This window comes from Adiantum capillus-veneris, chromosome 19 (genome assembly GCF_014529385.1).
Source record: "Adiantum capillus-veneris isolate H3 chromosome 19, ASM1452938v2, whole genome shotgun sequence".
NCBI classification, from domain to species: domain Eukaryota; kingdom Viridiplantae; phylum Streptophyta; class Polypodiopsida; order Polypodiales; family Pteridaceae; genus Adiantum; species Adiantum capillus-veneris.
In genome coordinates, this window is record NC_140949.1 from 3,587,334 (window position 1) to 3,605,178 (window position 17,845).

The 17,845-nt window shown below is 44.6% G+C and overlaps 1 protein-coding gene across 1 annotated transcript; it reads left to right on the forward strand.

Moving 5' to 3' along the window:
- The first annotated feature begins 478 nt into the window (after positions 1–478).
- On the forward strand, positions 479–17,400 carry LOC147433474 (uncharacterized). Its single transcript, XM_086490149.1, has 2 exons — positions 479–832; positions 16,178–17,400. The coding sequence occupies exons 1-2, from the start codon at positions 548–550 to the stop codon at positions 17,237–17,239; spliced, it is 1,347 nt and encodes a 448-aa protein (XP_086346275.1). The 5' UTR covers positions 479–547; the 3' UTR covers positions 17,240–17,400.
- Positions 17,401–17,845: the final 445 nt, after the last annotated feature.

Sequence of the window (17,845 nt, forward strand, 5' to 3'; positions counted from 1 at the left end):
TAAGTCATGAAGGCCACTTTGCATTGTAGGCAACAGTTATTGCCCTTGTCTTACTAAATCGCATAGTGCCTCCATTGTGGATGCCTATAGAACAACCCCATTAGAAGCTAGTTTACCAAAATCGAGCATGAGTGTCCATACTTGTGTGCACGTTGCCTTCATCACCAACCAAATTCATGCTAGGGCCCCTCTCTTGGACAAAAAAGCAGACCCGAGAGCTTAGATTTGGGGCAAAATCAATCTATCTTGCTATCTCCATAGCTTACAATTCACCTCTTGGGCAAGTAGGCAGAGCCTACAGCTCAAATTTGGTGCAAAGTCTTTCTCTCTTTCTGTCTCTATTATTGAACTCATGCCTCCAATCAAAGATAGGCACATTTGGCACAAATATCCACCTTTTCATCGACCTCCCTTGCTCCTTCCCTCCATCTCTAAACGTTTTCGGCTAGCCTTCTTCTTACGACGTGAACAATTCTCCTCTAGATATTTTGCAAGTAGCGAGTGCATTAAACCTACAACACACTGGCCTCCGAGAACCATATCCAGAATGATGGCGGGCGTTCTTCAGTCTGCTGCAGTAGCCTCGCTCGCAAGCGAAAGCAGCCGCACTCTTCTTGATGGCCACCCTAAGTCCTTCTTCGCCCAGAGCAGCAGGCATTACGTGAGCAAAGGGCGAGTCTTCTGCAGTAACTTCAATGTCGACTTTCAGCAGAGTACCCCACCACCGCCCCCTCGTCCTCCCCTGGCTCCTTACCAGAGCAACGCGCCCGCACCTCCTCCACCTCCCCCTTCCCAACAGCCTCCTTACCAGACTTCCCCTACTTCTTACCAGGTCAGTACCGCTCATTTTGTTTGGCTTCATTTGGTCAGAGCAATACTTCATTTGTGTGTTAGGGAAAGAGATAAGCTTGATATCAGATTATGTTATAGGGGTTGAAAGTCAAGTATATCCTATGGGATCAAACAAAACAGCTGCCTGCTCTATGCTCTATGTTCTCCTTACTAAATTTCCCCTACTTCCTACCAGCTTATTAGGTTGAGCTTCATTTGGTCAGCACAAGGCTGGTTACACATCACTGGGTAGGCATAACCTCATTTTGGGCTACGTGGGCGTGAGTTACACACCAGCCTGCCCACTGCCAAATGAAAATTGAGCAATGCAGACATTATCACGAAAAGGCTTGCAGCCTATTCGTTGTGCCTGCCCCTTCTCTTTATTTTTGATCTTTCAAAAACGCAAACAAGCAATGACGGGATTTAGACTATCTTCTGTAGGTTCAGTAAACATGCCCATTTCATTGCCGTTAGGAAGAAGATAAAGCCAGAACACATGGTCAAGATATTCATGAGCAATATCTTTAAGTATCATGGGATGCCTCAGTCAATCGTCAGTAACAGGGATCCACGTACGATGAGTCTTTTCTGGAAGGCATTGTTCGAGAACATGGGTACTACGCTAAAGTTCTCTTCTTCGTTTCATCCACAAACTGATTGACAATCAGAAGAGGCAAATTGTAGTGTTCTGGATTTGCTCAAATGTTATGTGTCAGAGCATAAGGCAACTTGGGAACACCATCTCCCATTGGTTGAATATGCTTACAATAACATTGTGCATACGTCAAAGGTAAGGCACCATTTTAGATAGTGGAATGAGGGAAGAAAGTCTCGCCCATTTTGCAGATGAAGGGCAAGATATTTGAGGGAGACAAGTATGTGCAAGATATGGATGAAACATACAGGAAGATAAAGATTGCTCTTGAGAAGACTCAGGCTAAGCAGAAGAAAGCTGATGATCGTCACCGTCGTGAACTTGTATCTTCACTTGGTGACTGGGTGCTTTTGCGCTTTGAAAAGGCCAAGTTAAGGAAAAGGATATGCAAGGAACGTTTGTTTCCTAAGCTCAGTATGCGATATTATGGTCCTTTTCAGATTTTAGAAAAGATCAACGATGTAGCTTACAAGTTGAAGCTACCAGAAGGTTGGAAGATACATAATGCTTTTCATGTCAGCCTTCTAAGGCCCTATGTTGGTGATGTACCAGAGAATATGCCTAATGAGGAACAACCCGAAGTGGAAGGATTGGATGAGTTTCTTGTTCTTGAACAAATATTGACACATAAGGAAAGGAAGGTTAGAGGAAAGGTTGCAAGACGCTACTTGGTGAAGTTCAAGAACTAACCATAATTGGATGCTATGGATGGAAGAGTTTGAATTGGTTGATTCACCTCAACTATTGCAACTATATCTTGAAGCCTTTCAAATGGAACCCACAGTGACGATGTAGCTCTATGGCGCAATGTGAGAGCATGGTTTATGATACTCAAAAGAGTAGTTAAGCAATTGTATCTACTCTTTCCATATAGAATTTGGTTAGAGAAGTTTGTGCTTGAGAGTACACCATAGCTTGGAGAAGACGAAGAAGCTCAAGGTACACAACAGAGAGTAGTATCACTTAGTGTGCAATGGAAAGATAAGTTAGCTTTAGGGTGATGGGCATACATACAATGCACATGGGAAAAAACCTCCTAGTGAGGCGAAAAAATGGCCCGGTGGTCCTAAGTGTGTTGACACACATCACCACCACATATGTATGGTAACAAATCCCCCCTGGAAGTGATGCGGTGAATGAGAGCTAGCACATAGAGTATAGGGAAGTGCCATGCCCTGAGGACATGATCAGTCCACAAAGGGGAGTAAGCCCAAAGCTTTGCAAAAAGCTTCTAATTTCCCACGAGACAAGGCCTTTGTGGAAAGATCTGCAAGGTTGTCCTGTGTTGGCACATAAACCAAGCTGATCTCTCTTTTTCCGGAAGCATGTATATCTTGGATTCCCATCATAGAATATGTGTTACTAGGAGATAACAGAATGTATTATTGGCATGCAAGCGAGGTCGCTTGCAGTATTTCAAGGGTGGGGTGTGTCACCAGGAGGTGTATTTTTCCTGTTGCCCTCTCTAAATATGTACAACATATATTTTTTAATTTTTTTTTTTTTACTTGTTTTCCCCGGAACCTTTGAAAAGATGCAAGTGGACATTGCATGGCCAGTGCGAAACGTTCGCGGTCGAACGGGTTTCTCACATTGGGAGTCCAGGTCGATCAATCTGGGACTGGTCGGGCCAATTAGCACTGAATTTTGATGAGTATGGAAGCTTGTGTGCGCCAGATGGAATTTGGGCCACTCGGCAAGTCTTTTACAACTTTACAAGTCAGTGGGAACTAGAGAGAGAACTCAAGAGGGGCAAACTGGGCACATGGCGGCTTCAGGCAGATTTGCCACTTTCAGCATGAAGAGGGGACGCCCAATTTGAGAGAGGAGAGTGTGTGAGTAGTGGGTGCAGATTTACAGCTTTAATGGAAAGCTTGCCTTTTCTTTTGCTCTATGTAGCGCGATGATTTGCTCTTGCGCATCTCTCTCTCCCCTTTGCGCAAATCGTAATGCCCCACTAGCTAGGCTATTCAGATGATCATGTACAGTTCTTGGGGTTTTATGCGTGTTTGCTTAGGCAAGAGCCTTCTGAACAGGAACCGGATTAGCTAATTGCTAATCCCCCACAGGTATGCACAGCCCCATCTCGAAGGAACGCGAATTTGAAGAGTTTTCTCACGTGAAAACTTCTCCAAATCATAGGGCAATTGTCCCATTGCGTGCGGGAGGTCTTGGGAGCGTGTTTATGCGTCAGCTCTGTCCGAAACGACCCAAAACAGAGAAATACAGCCTGCTGTGTAAAATTTCAGGTTTAGGGTTTTGCTCCTAAAGTGCACCAGAACTTCACAAAAGCTTCGGGGAAGCTAGAGTGTGGTTGTACAGGAGTTTGGGAACTTTTTAGAGGCTGTAACAGTGAAAAACAGCGCTCTGCGTTTTCTGGCCAGCCCACAAAAAATCTCCAGAATTGCATGGGAAGTCTTCCCTGATTGGACTATACAGGTTATACATTCGTTATGTTGTTGAAGTTGGGCCAAATTCTGAAATTCAGCCCTAGACAGGCTTGGACAGCTTGTAAAGTTGCTTGGGGTGCCAGTTTTTGGGGCCAACAGGGTGTCTGTCATCATTGCGCAGAGGGCATTCTAGTCGTTGTACGCAAGTGTTGAGTCTCTCTCTTTGCCATCAATACTGTGTGTGTAATTAGCAGGTTTTAAATTTGGTACCGCCCTTTACTGTGTATTGGCTGGTTATAGACGGGCACCCGTAAGTTGGTGGGAACTCTTCTTTAAAAATTGGCCACTCGTCAAAACTTTGTAAGTCTGTAAAACTTCTTCTTCTGTTGCCGCTTCTTCTTAGGGTTTTGGCCCCTTGGACGGGATTTGAAGGGTGGCTCCGTTCTTTGGTGGCTTGACACGTCAGCAGTTTGTGACATCTTGGCTACTCGGCACCACTTTGCAAGTTGGTAGAACTTCTTCTGCTTCTTCTTCTGTTGCTGCTACTTCTTCACTTAGGGTTTAGGCCCCTCGGCTAGGATTTGCAGGTTAGCTTCGTTCTTCAATGGCTTGACACGTCAGCAGTTTGCGACATCCCCCCTTCTTGAAAGAAAGTAATCGTCCACTATTATAGCATATCTTCAAAACAAATCAAGTTAGCTCAAAACTTTTTGAGGGTCATTCTGAGAGACAATCAGTTTTCTCATTCCAGATTGGAGTTCTTGATATCCTGGGTCATTGGCTTCCGAGAAAAATCTCATCCAATAAGGAGTCTCATTCTAGATTGGAGCTCTTGATATTCTGGGTCATTGGCTTCCCATAAAAATCTTATTCAATAAGGAATATTCAGTCGTTGGCACGACACAATGCAACACAAATGCTCACGTATGCATGTCACAAGACATAGAAACATAAAGTCGCCAATGAACACTCCCCTCGCAAATAACCATCCAGGTTGAGGCCATGAGTTGTTCAACGCCTCCCTCATCACTCCTCCCGCATAACCTAAAAGGTTCAGGCCGGGAGATATAGAGGCCTTTTCCAACCAAACGCTCCCAAGACCGTAGATTGGGTCGTTTGGAGGTTCAAGCATACAACCAAACGCTCCCCTGACATCTCTTCTGCGTTGTTCGTAGGTTTTTCAACATACAATAAAACGCTCCCCAAAAATCTCGTATGCGTCGTTTCAAAGTTTATACAATACCAAAACAACATTTCTGACTACTCCATTCCGGAGTAAATCACCAAGCACTGAATTCCAGTATAAAAACCAGAGTCAAACAATTCAAACCGGCACCAATACAGGTTCAAAACAGATACCATCCATTTCAATCAAATTCCAAACAAGATCACCAAACAAGTTCTCAAACAAATTCTCAGACAAAGTTCAATCTTCGAAAGCATTCTCAACATCATCGAGCTCGGAAAGACGACAAGCTTTCCATCCTGAAACTTGCACCAAAATTAGAGTTAGATTTCTTCCATAAGGTCGTAGCCAACTGCATCATGGGTGCATGGTCTCTTGATCTTGTCGTGTTAGTTGCAGTCTCAGTATTGATGTGTGTTCCTTTTCTCTTGGATATTTATTCCCGCTTCACCTTGAGAGTGGGGTGATATTCTCTCGGGTGGTGTTCCAGACAATTAAAGATCAATTATTGTTGCACTCTCAGTTTCGTTGAAGTTTCTCCAGATACAGTTTGCTGTTCATTGTATATGATGGTTGGTGCAGTTCTTTGGTTCTTCGTTATCGGATATATAGGTCCTTAGTAGACTTGGTTATTCCTTTCCTTGGAGTTACGTAGCAGCTTGGAGTTTTTGGCATGTGGTATATGATCGAAGGTACAAATTTCCGACTCTTTTCTCGAGGTTCGAGCACTTTAGATTTGGGAAATGATTCGGATATCCGCAATTTATGCCTTTACTCTCAGTTTTGATGCATACTCTTGGAGTGGTCAGTAGCAGTACCTTCTGCAGATGCTGGTTGTGCGACTTGTGAGTCGGTTAGTTTGAGGAGATTCTTGATAGAGCGGGATTCACTTTTAGCATACAACAAAGTACTTCACGGATGGCTTTCAAGGGTAGTGGTTGGATGATACTATGGTGCCTTGTATTGTTCGACCTTGGGAGTTTTGTAGCAGATATCCTTGTCCACCAAACCCTCTCTTTACAGTTGCAGATTGCTCTTTCCAGCTTCCTGGTCCGACTTCCTTTCTAGGAGTTGAGAGGGGGTGTTCAGGCATCTATTTTCGGATTCGGCCAATCGGTCCCAGTTTCTCCCAGGGATAGGTGCTAGGGAGTGAGGGCTGTTTTATGGCTGTGCCTGCCACTGTGAGGTAGGTTTCTCATGTCGGGTTGTGTCTAGCCATGTTTAGCCTTGGGGTTTTGGTTGAGTTCCATGGTCATATAGGCCCTTGTACCCCCTAAGCATTTTTCTCTGCTTTCCCAGGATCCTATGGGTCACTTCCTCTATTTTTCCCTATTCAAGGATATTTATGCAGGGTCGTGGAGGCATGTGGTCGAATCGGGCAGTTTGGCTTTTGGCCTATATATGCAGCGGGGGGGGGGGATCACTTCCCTGTATGCATTCAGCCCTAGTTAGGGGTGCCCTTTCTGAGGGTCCTAGGGGATAGTTCTCTGCCGATTGCCAGAGGGAAGGAGGGCAGGAGGGGGGGCAGCCCAACATTTTTGGGTAGCCCTCACCTCAGCGCTTTTGAGGCAGCCAGCGTCACGTGACACATCCCAACCCTATGTGTCCGTGGACAAGCTACACCACAGCAGGGTTCAGTCAGTCCAATCAGTTTAGATTAGCAGTGATCTAGCACTTTTGTGAGTCTATTCGTAGACCGTGCATGCCCAGTCACTTAGCATAGATGCATATCCTTCGGTTGCACACAGCATGATCATCGGAATTCCCATCAGAATCCATTAGCATCAGTTAGGGGAATTTCCAGTGCATTTAGTCTATTTTCCTATTTATTGGTTATTTTCACTTATTATTTTTAAGCGACTTTCCAACAAAAGTAGGTAGGGCAATTTTGCTAAGTTTCTATATAAGCAAACCCAAGTTAGCACTAAATGGCAGAAGAGGCAGCAGGAGCACCTTGCTCAACAGGCAACTTCTCAGCAAGACCAACCCCCGCGACTACTCTGGCGTTTTTCTCCACAGAAGACCTAGCGTTTTTGCATCAGATCAGCCTTGGCGATTTGTGCACAGCAGATCAGCCCCGACGTCATCACGACACAGCAGATCAGCCTAGCGTTTTTGCATTTGCAGAACCCCGGCGACAGAAGGACCAATTTCAGCCCCTGGCGTTTTTGGATTTCAGCAGCAAATTAAGATTGGCATTATTCACCTAAAGTGTAGCAGATTCAGCGCGTAAAGACCATCAGTTTCAGCCCTAAGAAACCTCATTTTTCAGCCAAGAAAACGTAGCCAAAATAGTCATTTTCAGCCACCGAAACAGTCCCGAAATTCAGCCATTAGAAGATCTCAGATTTCAGCCATCGTCGTCGTCGTCATCGGCATAGACCAAGTTGCATAGTCCATTGCATACGCATTGTACACCTTTGTGCAATCAAAGAATAGACCACTCTCGCCGACGAGAGTGGGGCCTTCGGAGGAGGGTTTTACAACCTCTCGGGTGTCGTATCTCTTCTCTCTCCTTCTCTCAGTCTCATTCACTTGCACGCACAATATCCACTCACTTTGTTCGTGACCACAACACTCTACAAGACGGAAAGCTCTCTTTTTTCCCAAAGAACTAAAAGGAACTTTGAGCAATAAAGATCACTAATCTTGAGAAAATACAACGTTCATTCTGCTGCACCTAACATTGGTATCAGAGCTTTGGAAGTGTTCTGCATTACTCAACGAAAGAACCATAAGAATTTTTTTTTGCCTTGTTGTGGTCGCACGAACCCAAGTTTACTAGGGCGTGGCGATTCCTTATCGTGTTTTGTTGAAGAGTGACAGGAATCCCAAGAAAGAAGGGCTTGTCTAGCCTCCCCTTGTGTCTCTTTTCATTCATTGAGAGCGGACCGTGCACTTAGCGGCCGGCCAATCGATGTGAGGTGGGAAAAAGCAACCTTGGTGTGAGCGCAAGGCCGCCAAGGGGTGTGCCCGCAGAAAAGGGTAGAACTCGGGTGAAGAGAAGATCCTTCTCCAACGCAATTTGCAAGCGAAAGAACACCTCAGGAACCCTAGATTCTCACGAATCAAGGACCTCAAGAACCTCAAGAACCCAAGTTCCTCGTGAACTTAAGAACCCAAGACCCCCAAGAACCCAAGTTCCTCGTGAACTTAAGAACCCAAGACCCCAAGACCCACAAGAACCCACGATTGCAGAATGGTCATCACTCGAAGCGGAATGGATACTTTGCTTGGAGGTGATGAGCATGAGAGAGGCGAAGAAGAATTTTCCCCATCAGGAGGTTTTTCCGACCCTCCCCCTTTTCCATCTACGACAAGGATTGCTCTAACTCCTAGGGAGGAGTTGGAACAAGAAAGAGAAGCAGACAGAAAAGCCTACGAAGAAGACATGGCAGCCATCGAGCGTAAGTACCAAGAAAGAATGGCAGCCATAGCGCGCGAGAGCAAAGCAAAACAAGCAGATTTTGATCGCGAGATCGAAGCACAAAAAGAAAAGAGCGACCAATACATGAAAGAGTTCTTGCAACTCTTTTCTATTGTGCAAGCGCAGTTCGCACAAGATCAGGAAAAGGAGACTCTCTCAGTCTCTACTTCTCCAAAGCATGAAACACAAGATTTGCATGATTGTGTGAAGCATGATGATGATTTGATTGACAATGATAAGCACAATGATTTGCATGATGAGAAGCATGATGAATTGGATGTCAATGATAAGCATGATGATTTGGATGCCAATGATAAGCATGATGATTTGAATGATAAAGACAAGCATGATGATTTGCATGATCAAGATGTGATTTCTCACAAGCATGAGGAATTGCATGAAGATGATGTGATTGTTCACAAGAATGATGTGTTAGTGGATGCTTTTCCTAGCGAAACTAACTTTGTTGTAGATTCGATCAATCACGAAGAATCGATCTTGGCTTTCGAGTCGAGGTCTAAAGAACCTCCACAGGACGATTCGATCATTCAGGAAGAATCGATCTTGGCTTTCGAGTTGAGGTCCACAGATCCCCCACACGAAGATTCGATAGATCCCGAAGAGGCGATCTTGGCTCTCGAGCCTTTGGTCCAAGGAACCATCACAAGAAGTATTATGTGTTCGCATGATTGATACGCACGCATTGTTCGAGTGTTTCATTCCTAAAGGTTTCTTGTATTTTAGTCAGCATCGTTATGTGATCCCTTTTACTAAGCATGACATATTGTATGTTGAGCACGTTTCTATCATGGATGAGCACGAATCTATGCGGATTGTTCATGAAAAGTTGAAAAGTTTGTATGTCAGGAAGTCGCATTCCATGTCTCTTCCTTGGCATGACACAGTTTACGAAAGAGCACATGATTGTATGAGCACCAAGCATGGGCATTTTTGTTGTGAATTGCCACAATTGATTGCTCTAGATCTTAAGAGAAAGATTCGAGCGCATTGTTTGCTTGTGTTTGATGAAGGGGTTGTCATTCTGTCTCTATGTTCATCTACATTGCATACACAGTCTTTAGCAAAGACAAGAATTTTTTCCTTCACTTTACATGGAATGGGTATGTTCATGGTTTTGTGTTGGAGATGGTTTCAGGAATTTTCAGCCATGGAGATTCTTGAAGACGAAAGAAGCAGGACTCTAGACGAAGTTGAAGCAAGAAAGGAGATTCAGAAGACTTTGTGTCGCTTTCGGCGCGGCCCAAAGAAGCAAGCGTTGCAGACCTTTATGAAGTTCAAGTACCGCACAACCCACACATCAGAGTGGGCCGGCGAAGAGTCCCTTCCAGGATTTCGGATGTTGTTGGCAATCTCCCTCGACGCCATACAGTTTGGTACCAATACCTCACTTTGAAAAGGAGGGGATGTCACGTGACACATCCCAACCCTATGTGTCCGTGGATAAGCTACACCACAACAGGGTTCAGTCAGTCCAATCAGTTTAGATTAGCAGTGATCTGACACTTTTGTGAGTCTATTCGTAGATCCTGCATGCCCAGTCACTTAGCATAGATGCATATCCTCTGGTTGCACACAGCATGATCATCGGAATTTCCATCAGAATCCATTAACATCAGTTAGGGGAATTTTCCAGTGCATTTAGTTTATTTTCCTATTTATTGGTTATTTTCACTTATTATTTTTAAGCGACTTTCCAACAAAAGTAGGTAGGGCAATTTTGCTAAGTTTCTATATAAGCAAACCCAAGTTAGCACTAAATGGCAGAAGAGGCAGTAGGAGCACCTTGCTCAACAGGCAACTTCTCAGCAAGACCAACCCCCACGACTACTCTGGCGTTTTTCTCCACAGAAGACCTAGCATTTTTGCATCAGATCAGCCTTGGCGATTTGTGCACAGCAGATCAGCCCCGACGTCATCACGACACAGCAGATCAGCCTAGCGTTTTTGCATTTGCAAAACCCCGGCGACAAAAGGACCAATTTCAGCCCCTGGCGTTTTTGGATTTCAGCAGCAAATTAAGACCGGCATTATTCACCTGAAGTGTAGCAGATTCAGCCCGTAAAGACCATCAGTTTCAGCCCTAAGAAACCTCATTTTTCAGCCAAGAAAACGTAGCCAAAACAGTCATTTTCAGCCACCGAAACAGTCCCGAAATTCAGCCATTAGAAGATCTCAGATTTCAGCCATCGTCGTCGTCGTCGTTATCGTCATCGTCGTCGTCGTCATCGGTATAGACCAAGTTGCATAGTCCATTGCATACGCATTGTACACCTTTGTGCAATCAAAGAATAGACCACTCTCGCCGACGAGAGTGGGGCCTTCGGAGGAGGGTTTTACAAACTCTCAGGTGTCGTATCTCTTCTCTCTCCTTCTCTCAGTCTCATTCACTTGCACGCACAATATCCACTCACTTTGTTCGTGACCACAACACTCTACAAGACGGAAAGCTCTCTTTTTCCCCAAAGAACTAAAAGGAACCTTAAGCAATAAAGATCACTAATCTTGAGAAAATACAACATTCATTCCGTTGCACCTAACAGCCAGCGGCTTGCAGGAAGGGAGCAACCCAATGTTTTTCATGGCCAGCAAGAGCATTGCGACGTGGCAGTCCCGCCGATGTGGCATAACCGTATGGACAGCTCCACAAGTTGCGTAGACATGCTGACGTGGCAGCAGTATGGAAAATCCCGCGTTTTGCACTGTTTGTGCCACGTGGCAGGCTGTACAGATTTTCGCGATTCACGCTGGCGGCTTTTTGGGCCAGTAGCTTTTGAGTTTGCAGCTTTTCATGTAATAGCTTTTGAGTTTGAAGGCCAATAGCGTATAAATATGAATTTAGGGCCACTCTTTCACTTAGTCTGTTGACGAGCAACCGAGCAGAGAGGACCCTTGGATTTGTAACTTTGCTCAAGCATTAATATAAAAATAAATAGAAAGGGACGCGAGACTTTGGGGCCAATACCTCTAGGCACGGAACCACGCTGGGCTGTGTTGACTCTATTTTTAAAGCGTGAAAAAATTGTTTAAGTGTTTTAAGTGATTTTTTCTCTTGTGTCGTGCGAAATTTCCGACTTGGGGTGTCCAAGTGGTAACAATGGTATCAGAGCTCAATCGATTTTCCTCCCACCGGGAAATTTGATCCTTTTACTACAACACACATGGATTTAAGTGACGAATCTTGCTCAGACGAACCCACCCGACAATTCCGGATCAGGTGAAAGTACGGGAAATTCAAATGGGCAATCGGAAGAAGAGTACGGGCCTCCATGGCCTACGGAGTATGAACGAATGGAGATGCATTGTCAACAGCAGGTTGATGCTTGTGCTAAGCAGATGCTACAGTATTCGAAGGAACCCGAGTACGCGAAATTTTTGACTCGGCACTCAATTGATGAGATGCATTCCGGATGGTGTACGGCCATCGATTCACCATTAAAGTACGTGCCTTTGGCGACATTGCTCGCATCTATCGATACCTCAAAGGGGTCATCCCTAGAGGCAAGGATAAGACACGTCGCTTCTATCACCGCAACCATGAGAGCTGCGAAAGCCTCCACGCGTTGTCTTTCCCCCTCTCAAAACATTTGTTATGGGTGCGGCAATGCGTGCAAAATTCTGTATGTGCGAACTATATGCTTGACGTAAACCAAGAAAAAAACGCACATAATATGCAGTTTTGGGCAAATCCCAATTACGTACCTGTTCCACCTTCGCGGGATCTAGCTTGACGCCTTTTGCCGAAATGATATAAGCTAGATAAGTAACTTCAGTGAGAAAAAACTTAGATTTCTTAGCTGCAATGTACAACTGACACTCATTCAAACGAGTTAAAACCCTTTCTACATCCTTTTCATGTTGTCCCATGATACATAAAAAATGAGAATATCATAGAAAAAGATCAACACACACATACTAACCATATCGCCGAAATGGCCTACCATGAGACGGTTAAATGTACCCACGACACTTGTCAATCCAAAAGGCATGATCACATACTCCCATTCCCTTGGCTCTGTGCGAAAAGCGGTCTTGTAGATGTCGCCTTTGAATACCCTTACCTGATGGTATCCACTTTTGAGATCGACCTTACTGAAAATCTTTGCCTCATGTAGCCTATCGAGGATATACTCAATGCGAGGCATTGGAACTTATTCTTGACGGTCATCTTGTTCAATGCCTTGTAATCAAGACACAAACGAGACGAACCATCCTTCTTGCGGACAAATAAAATAGGAGCAACAAAAGGACTTACACTAGGACGTATGAATCCTCTCAACCAACTTCGTGAGTTGCCGCCCTTAACTCTTCTTCCCGAGTCTTGTTCAAACGGTAGAGAGCCTTACTGACTGGTTGTGCCCCTCCGTGAGTCCGAGAGGGAGACCGGGTGAAAGATCCTCCTGTAAAAAGAAGTGCTTATACTTGGTAAACAAAGCTGAATACCTGGCTGGAGCCTGAATGCTCTGGGTAATTAGAGAGGCATAGATGAATGCCGCTTGTGCTCCTCTTCGTAATTCACGCTTCGCCTGCACATGAGAAGTGAGAGGTAAAGAATGCAGACTCTCTTCACCGCGAATGATTATGGGAGAGTCACTTTTGGCATTTAGAGTGAGAGTATTATCTGCTGAATCAATGAGAGAGTTATGTTCACGAAACCATCTAATGTCCAAAATCATATCACATCCTGAGAGACAAATTTCCTGCGGAAGGAAGTTTGTTGAACAATGAATAACACATCAAGACACTCTTGCGTATTGAGAGAGTCCATATCGGGAGCGAAGCCCGATACCTCGAGAGTTGTCTAGCTAACCTCTAGGTGGGCTCTCTCTACAAGAGAGGCACCAATCACATCATGCATACTGCCTGAATCAAACAATATAACAAAACGCTGACCCTTCACATGACCATAACATTTAAAGAGAGACTCATCAATGTGTGTGTCAGAAAGATGTGGAGACTCAAATTGGTTCAATAAAGTGCTTGTGGTAGCTGTCGGTGCTTTGGATTCTATAGGTGGTGCTGTCTTAGGACAAGCCTTCTTCATGTGACCCTTGATGTGACATTGATAACAACGACCTTCCTTAGCATAAATGACTTGTTCTTCTGGCATTATGTATCCTTCTATAATTCCTTGTGCGGCTTTTTCATTTGAGGTTAGAACTTAGCTTAGGTTTAGCAGGTGTTTTAGCTTCACCCTTAGATTCATTTTGGGAGTTCTTTTCCGAAGGATTAGAGGAAGATTATCTAGAAGAGTTACCGTTCTTACCATTCTTACGGTTCTGAGGAGTCTGAGAGGTATTGTGAGAAGAGTTGTTCTCCTTAGGCTTTCCTTTGTTGTGCTTCATCTCTTGTGCGAGAGCAATCGCTAGTGCCTTGTTGAGATCTATTGGGTCGAGTACTTTGATATCAAACTTGATGTACTCGTCCAACCCGTAAAGGAATGCCTCTTTGCGCTCATCATCTGATTTGCGTAATTGGGTGTCGAGCTGCAAACCACAATTAGAGAGCGACATAACTAGCATACCATTTTGCTTGAGATTGCGCCAATCGTCTTTCACCCGCGCTAGGTACTGAGGAGGCATAAACCGCGCCTTGAGCTTGTCTTGGAAGTCGGGCCCAATTGAAGGAAAGGGGCACGCCTTCTTCAGCTTCCTCTAGGTGCGCGATCAACTGTGCCGCTTGCCATGTGTGATACCAATTAATGGCATCACCGGCAAGCTACATGGCTGCCGTCAAAACCTTGCTATTTCTTGTTTTCTTAGTTGTCGCAAAGTAAGCATTAAATTGATGCAACCAAGAAGAGCATTAAACTGATACAAAGTAAGCATTAAATTGATACTCAGAAGAGGCGTGGAGTCTCTTCCGTGAGCACTCCTCTCCCCCAGTGGTTACTTCCCCTGATGTATGGGGTCAGTATGCAACATCCTTATATACGGTCCCTGGACAGACACCCCTTCCAGATCCTCTTGAGCCATGCCCATCTTTGAGTACCTTGTTTACCACTGAGATGGTAAAGACGGCCATTGACAGGATGAGAACCAGGAGGGCATATGATCATGAGGGTCTAGTAGCAGAGCACTTTATACTTGCTAGAGATATGCTGGCAAAGGTTCTTGCAATTCTATTCGATCGTGTCATGTGTGAGGGTTTACCTGAGATTCGGAAACTGTCTACGATTGTGCCTTTCTTCAAGGCAGGTGATCCTATGGAGCCTGGAAATTACCGTACTATTATTATTGGACACACATTGGCACGATTGTATGCATCTATCCTTGAGCAGCAGTTGAACAAATGGGCAGAGAGCGAGGGCATGCAGCAAATTAAATTGGCCTAACTCACATATCGTTGACCATCACATGGTTATGCCGTTTTTAGCTTCTTTTATTCTGGTTTATTGTATTTTAAATTTTCGTTGGCTTCAGAGTCTGGGAAGCCAGATGACTGACTTATATGCAGGGGGTCAGGCATAATAGCATTTATGGTGGAACATCTTTCACAAATGGTTCCTAATAACTATTGGAAATTTACAGGATTTCCAAAATTTTACATGTTTATTCGGAAAGGTTTAAAAAGAAAACTACAAATTTTCCAAACTCCAACCTTTTATTCCACAGGTAAAAAGCACATTTTAACTCTTAACAGGTTTTGGTTTACACTGCTCTTCATGCCATTTTGGTCCTGTGCTGACTTGCCATGATAAAATCCCTCACCAAGGCTGAATTTTTAAAGTAGAGTCTGTCTGGTGTTGTTTAGCAAGAGCCTGAAATTTGAAAGTGCTCTAGTCACTGTGGAGCTGTTTTGTTTTGCATTGTCCTCATGCTTTATGCCACAGCTCACCATGTTCGCCTCATTTCTTACACAAACTCTGTGGAGCAACTTCAATCCAGGTCTTAAAACTGCCACAAGAAATTGCATTTGATGGCCTAAGAGGTGACATGACAAGTCACCACTCACACAGCCAACATTTCATGTAGTGGATATGAAATATGAAATTGGATTAGAGACAACTTTAGTCAGGTGAAGACAGGGATTAGTGGCCTTGCCTCTGGAGTCTGAGTTGGGCAAATGGTCCTTATCAATAAGGGGCGAGTGTGCGTGGAGCGTTAGCAAGGAATCATGTGTAGCGTGAATTTGCGCTCAGCTACTTCGTAAGTCTCAGTGCAGTTAGGTATCGTTGTTTGTAAGGGTCTGGATTTTAGATAAGAGGTTAATGAAGAGGTTGGGCAAGGTGGTTAATTACAGCTTCGGGCGACACATCAATTAAGCTGAATACTCCAGATGCGTCGAGTGTCTGAATATGATAATGCAGTCTGTTTAATGGTGATAAGTATCAGGGGCTAGAAAGCAATTGGTTGTTACTGTGGTTTGAATGGCATCGGGCCATCAGTGGGAGCAGATGAAATGATAAAAGGTGTGGAGTCTGGCTCTCTAATTTCACGTGGTTTTCATTGGGTTACTGCATGTTTCAAGGAAGATTTAAGCAGGGCAAGAGCAAGGTTTTTTGTGCCCTAAACAGTCAAATCGGGCAGAGTTATTTTTGTATATGAGTGCAGAATGCATATTGAGACTATTAATGTGATGTGTGCACTTGCTTTTGAAACCAGGCTGGATGTCTTAGATAATCTTATGTTTCTGCTTTGAGTTAGTCCTCAAATCTGCTGTTTTAGGGATGGCCAAGACCAGCTCAAAGCGAGCTTCCACAATATCAAAGCGAGCCTCCACAATATCAAAACCAGCCTCCTCGGTTTCAGCCAGCTCAGAGCCAGCCCCCTCCTTATGAAAACCCATATCGACCCATGTTTAGGGAGCCACATCAGCCGCTAGGATATCAGGCGCAGTTCCAGAACTGGCCATCGCAGTACCCAAGCCAACCTTCCCAGTACCAGAGTCAGCCTCAACATCAAAGCCAGCCTTTCCAGTATCAGCCAGTTCAAACTCAACCTACTCAGTTCCAGAACCAGCCCCCTCAGTTCCAGAGCCAGCCCCCTCAGTTCCAGAGCCAGTCCTCCCAATATCAAACCCAGCCTGTGCAGTACCAGAGTCAGCCTTCTAGCTTGGTTACTGAGAAGCCTGGCTATGCAAGTGAGCCAACTCAGTCTCTCAGCCAGCCCCAGCCAGTGCAAAGCCAGTCTGCACCGACCCAGCCATCACAATCCTCATCTCTGTTCCAGGCAACTCCAAACCAGTCAACGACAACAACTCCAGCTGAGACTTCGCAGACATCATCATCATCACTGTTTTCATCAACGCCGTCATCTTCCTCGTCAACAACCTCTTCATTTCTGTCATCTTCGTCCTACTCCTCAAACCTGTATGGTAGGGCTTCAATGTCCAATGTGAGAAGACGGCCCTATGACCCGGAGGCCAAAATGCGTATGAAACAGTATCGAAGGGAAGCTTTGCAGCGGCAACGCCAGCAAGAGCTTGAAAATCTGGAAAAAAATTATGTCCTGGACACAGATGCTCTCTACAAGAAGGGCGATCCTGGCACAGTTCAGGGTGTTGTGAAAGACATCATCACAGTGGGATACTACATGTCGTTGCCAGATGGCAGGGAGGGATTTTTACCCTGCATGCAGTTCAACGATTGCCCAGGTGGAATTCCTCTGCTAACGCGGCTGTTCAAGGTGGGAGATGAGATTACAGTGAGACAGGAGAAGATGTATGATGGAGGGTTAGATAAGCTCTATGCAAAGCCACAGGCAAATATTAGTGGAAATATTATCTAGGTGGGTGGTGGATGTGGGTCTTGCAAGAGAGGATGAAGACGATTCATCAGTGTATTTGCACACCGGCAAATAGAACCTGTTTGTGCATTCTGTTTTTTCAATTTGAAGACTTTTTAGCTATGTAAGCTCTGTTTTCTGTAACTGATACCGTCTTGGGTGCTGCTGATTTTTCCTTCAAGTTAGTATTATTTGCACAGGGCTCTCGTGCTAAATTTCCCTGATTCAGATTTGGGGTTTGCCAAGTACAGAATATGAGGTTTCGCTGTATTGGGATAGTGAGCTTTTTTTCAGTTTAAGTGATGAGTGATGAAGTAAGAGTAGTCTCCCTTGGAAAGATAAAGATGATATTGTGATGCTCCCAGTAATTCATTAATGATTCTCATGTGTAATTCCCAGAAAAGAGGACCTGTATTGCATTCGTGTCAAATTTTAAGATTAGGTAGTTCTAAATTTTTTGGTTTCTGTAGCTGTGAGGTGCCAACAATTGTTGGATGTTTCCTTGTTTCTTTTCATTTTGCTTGTTATGCGCTTTGAGCCCGACTCCTTGCGGTCCCCATTCACACACCAGGTTACTCTTACTTGCACCGAAATCGCACTTTAGTTGCC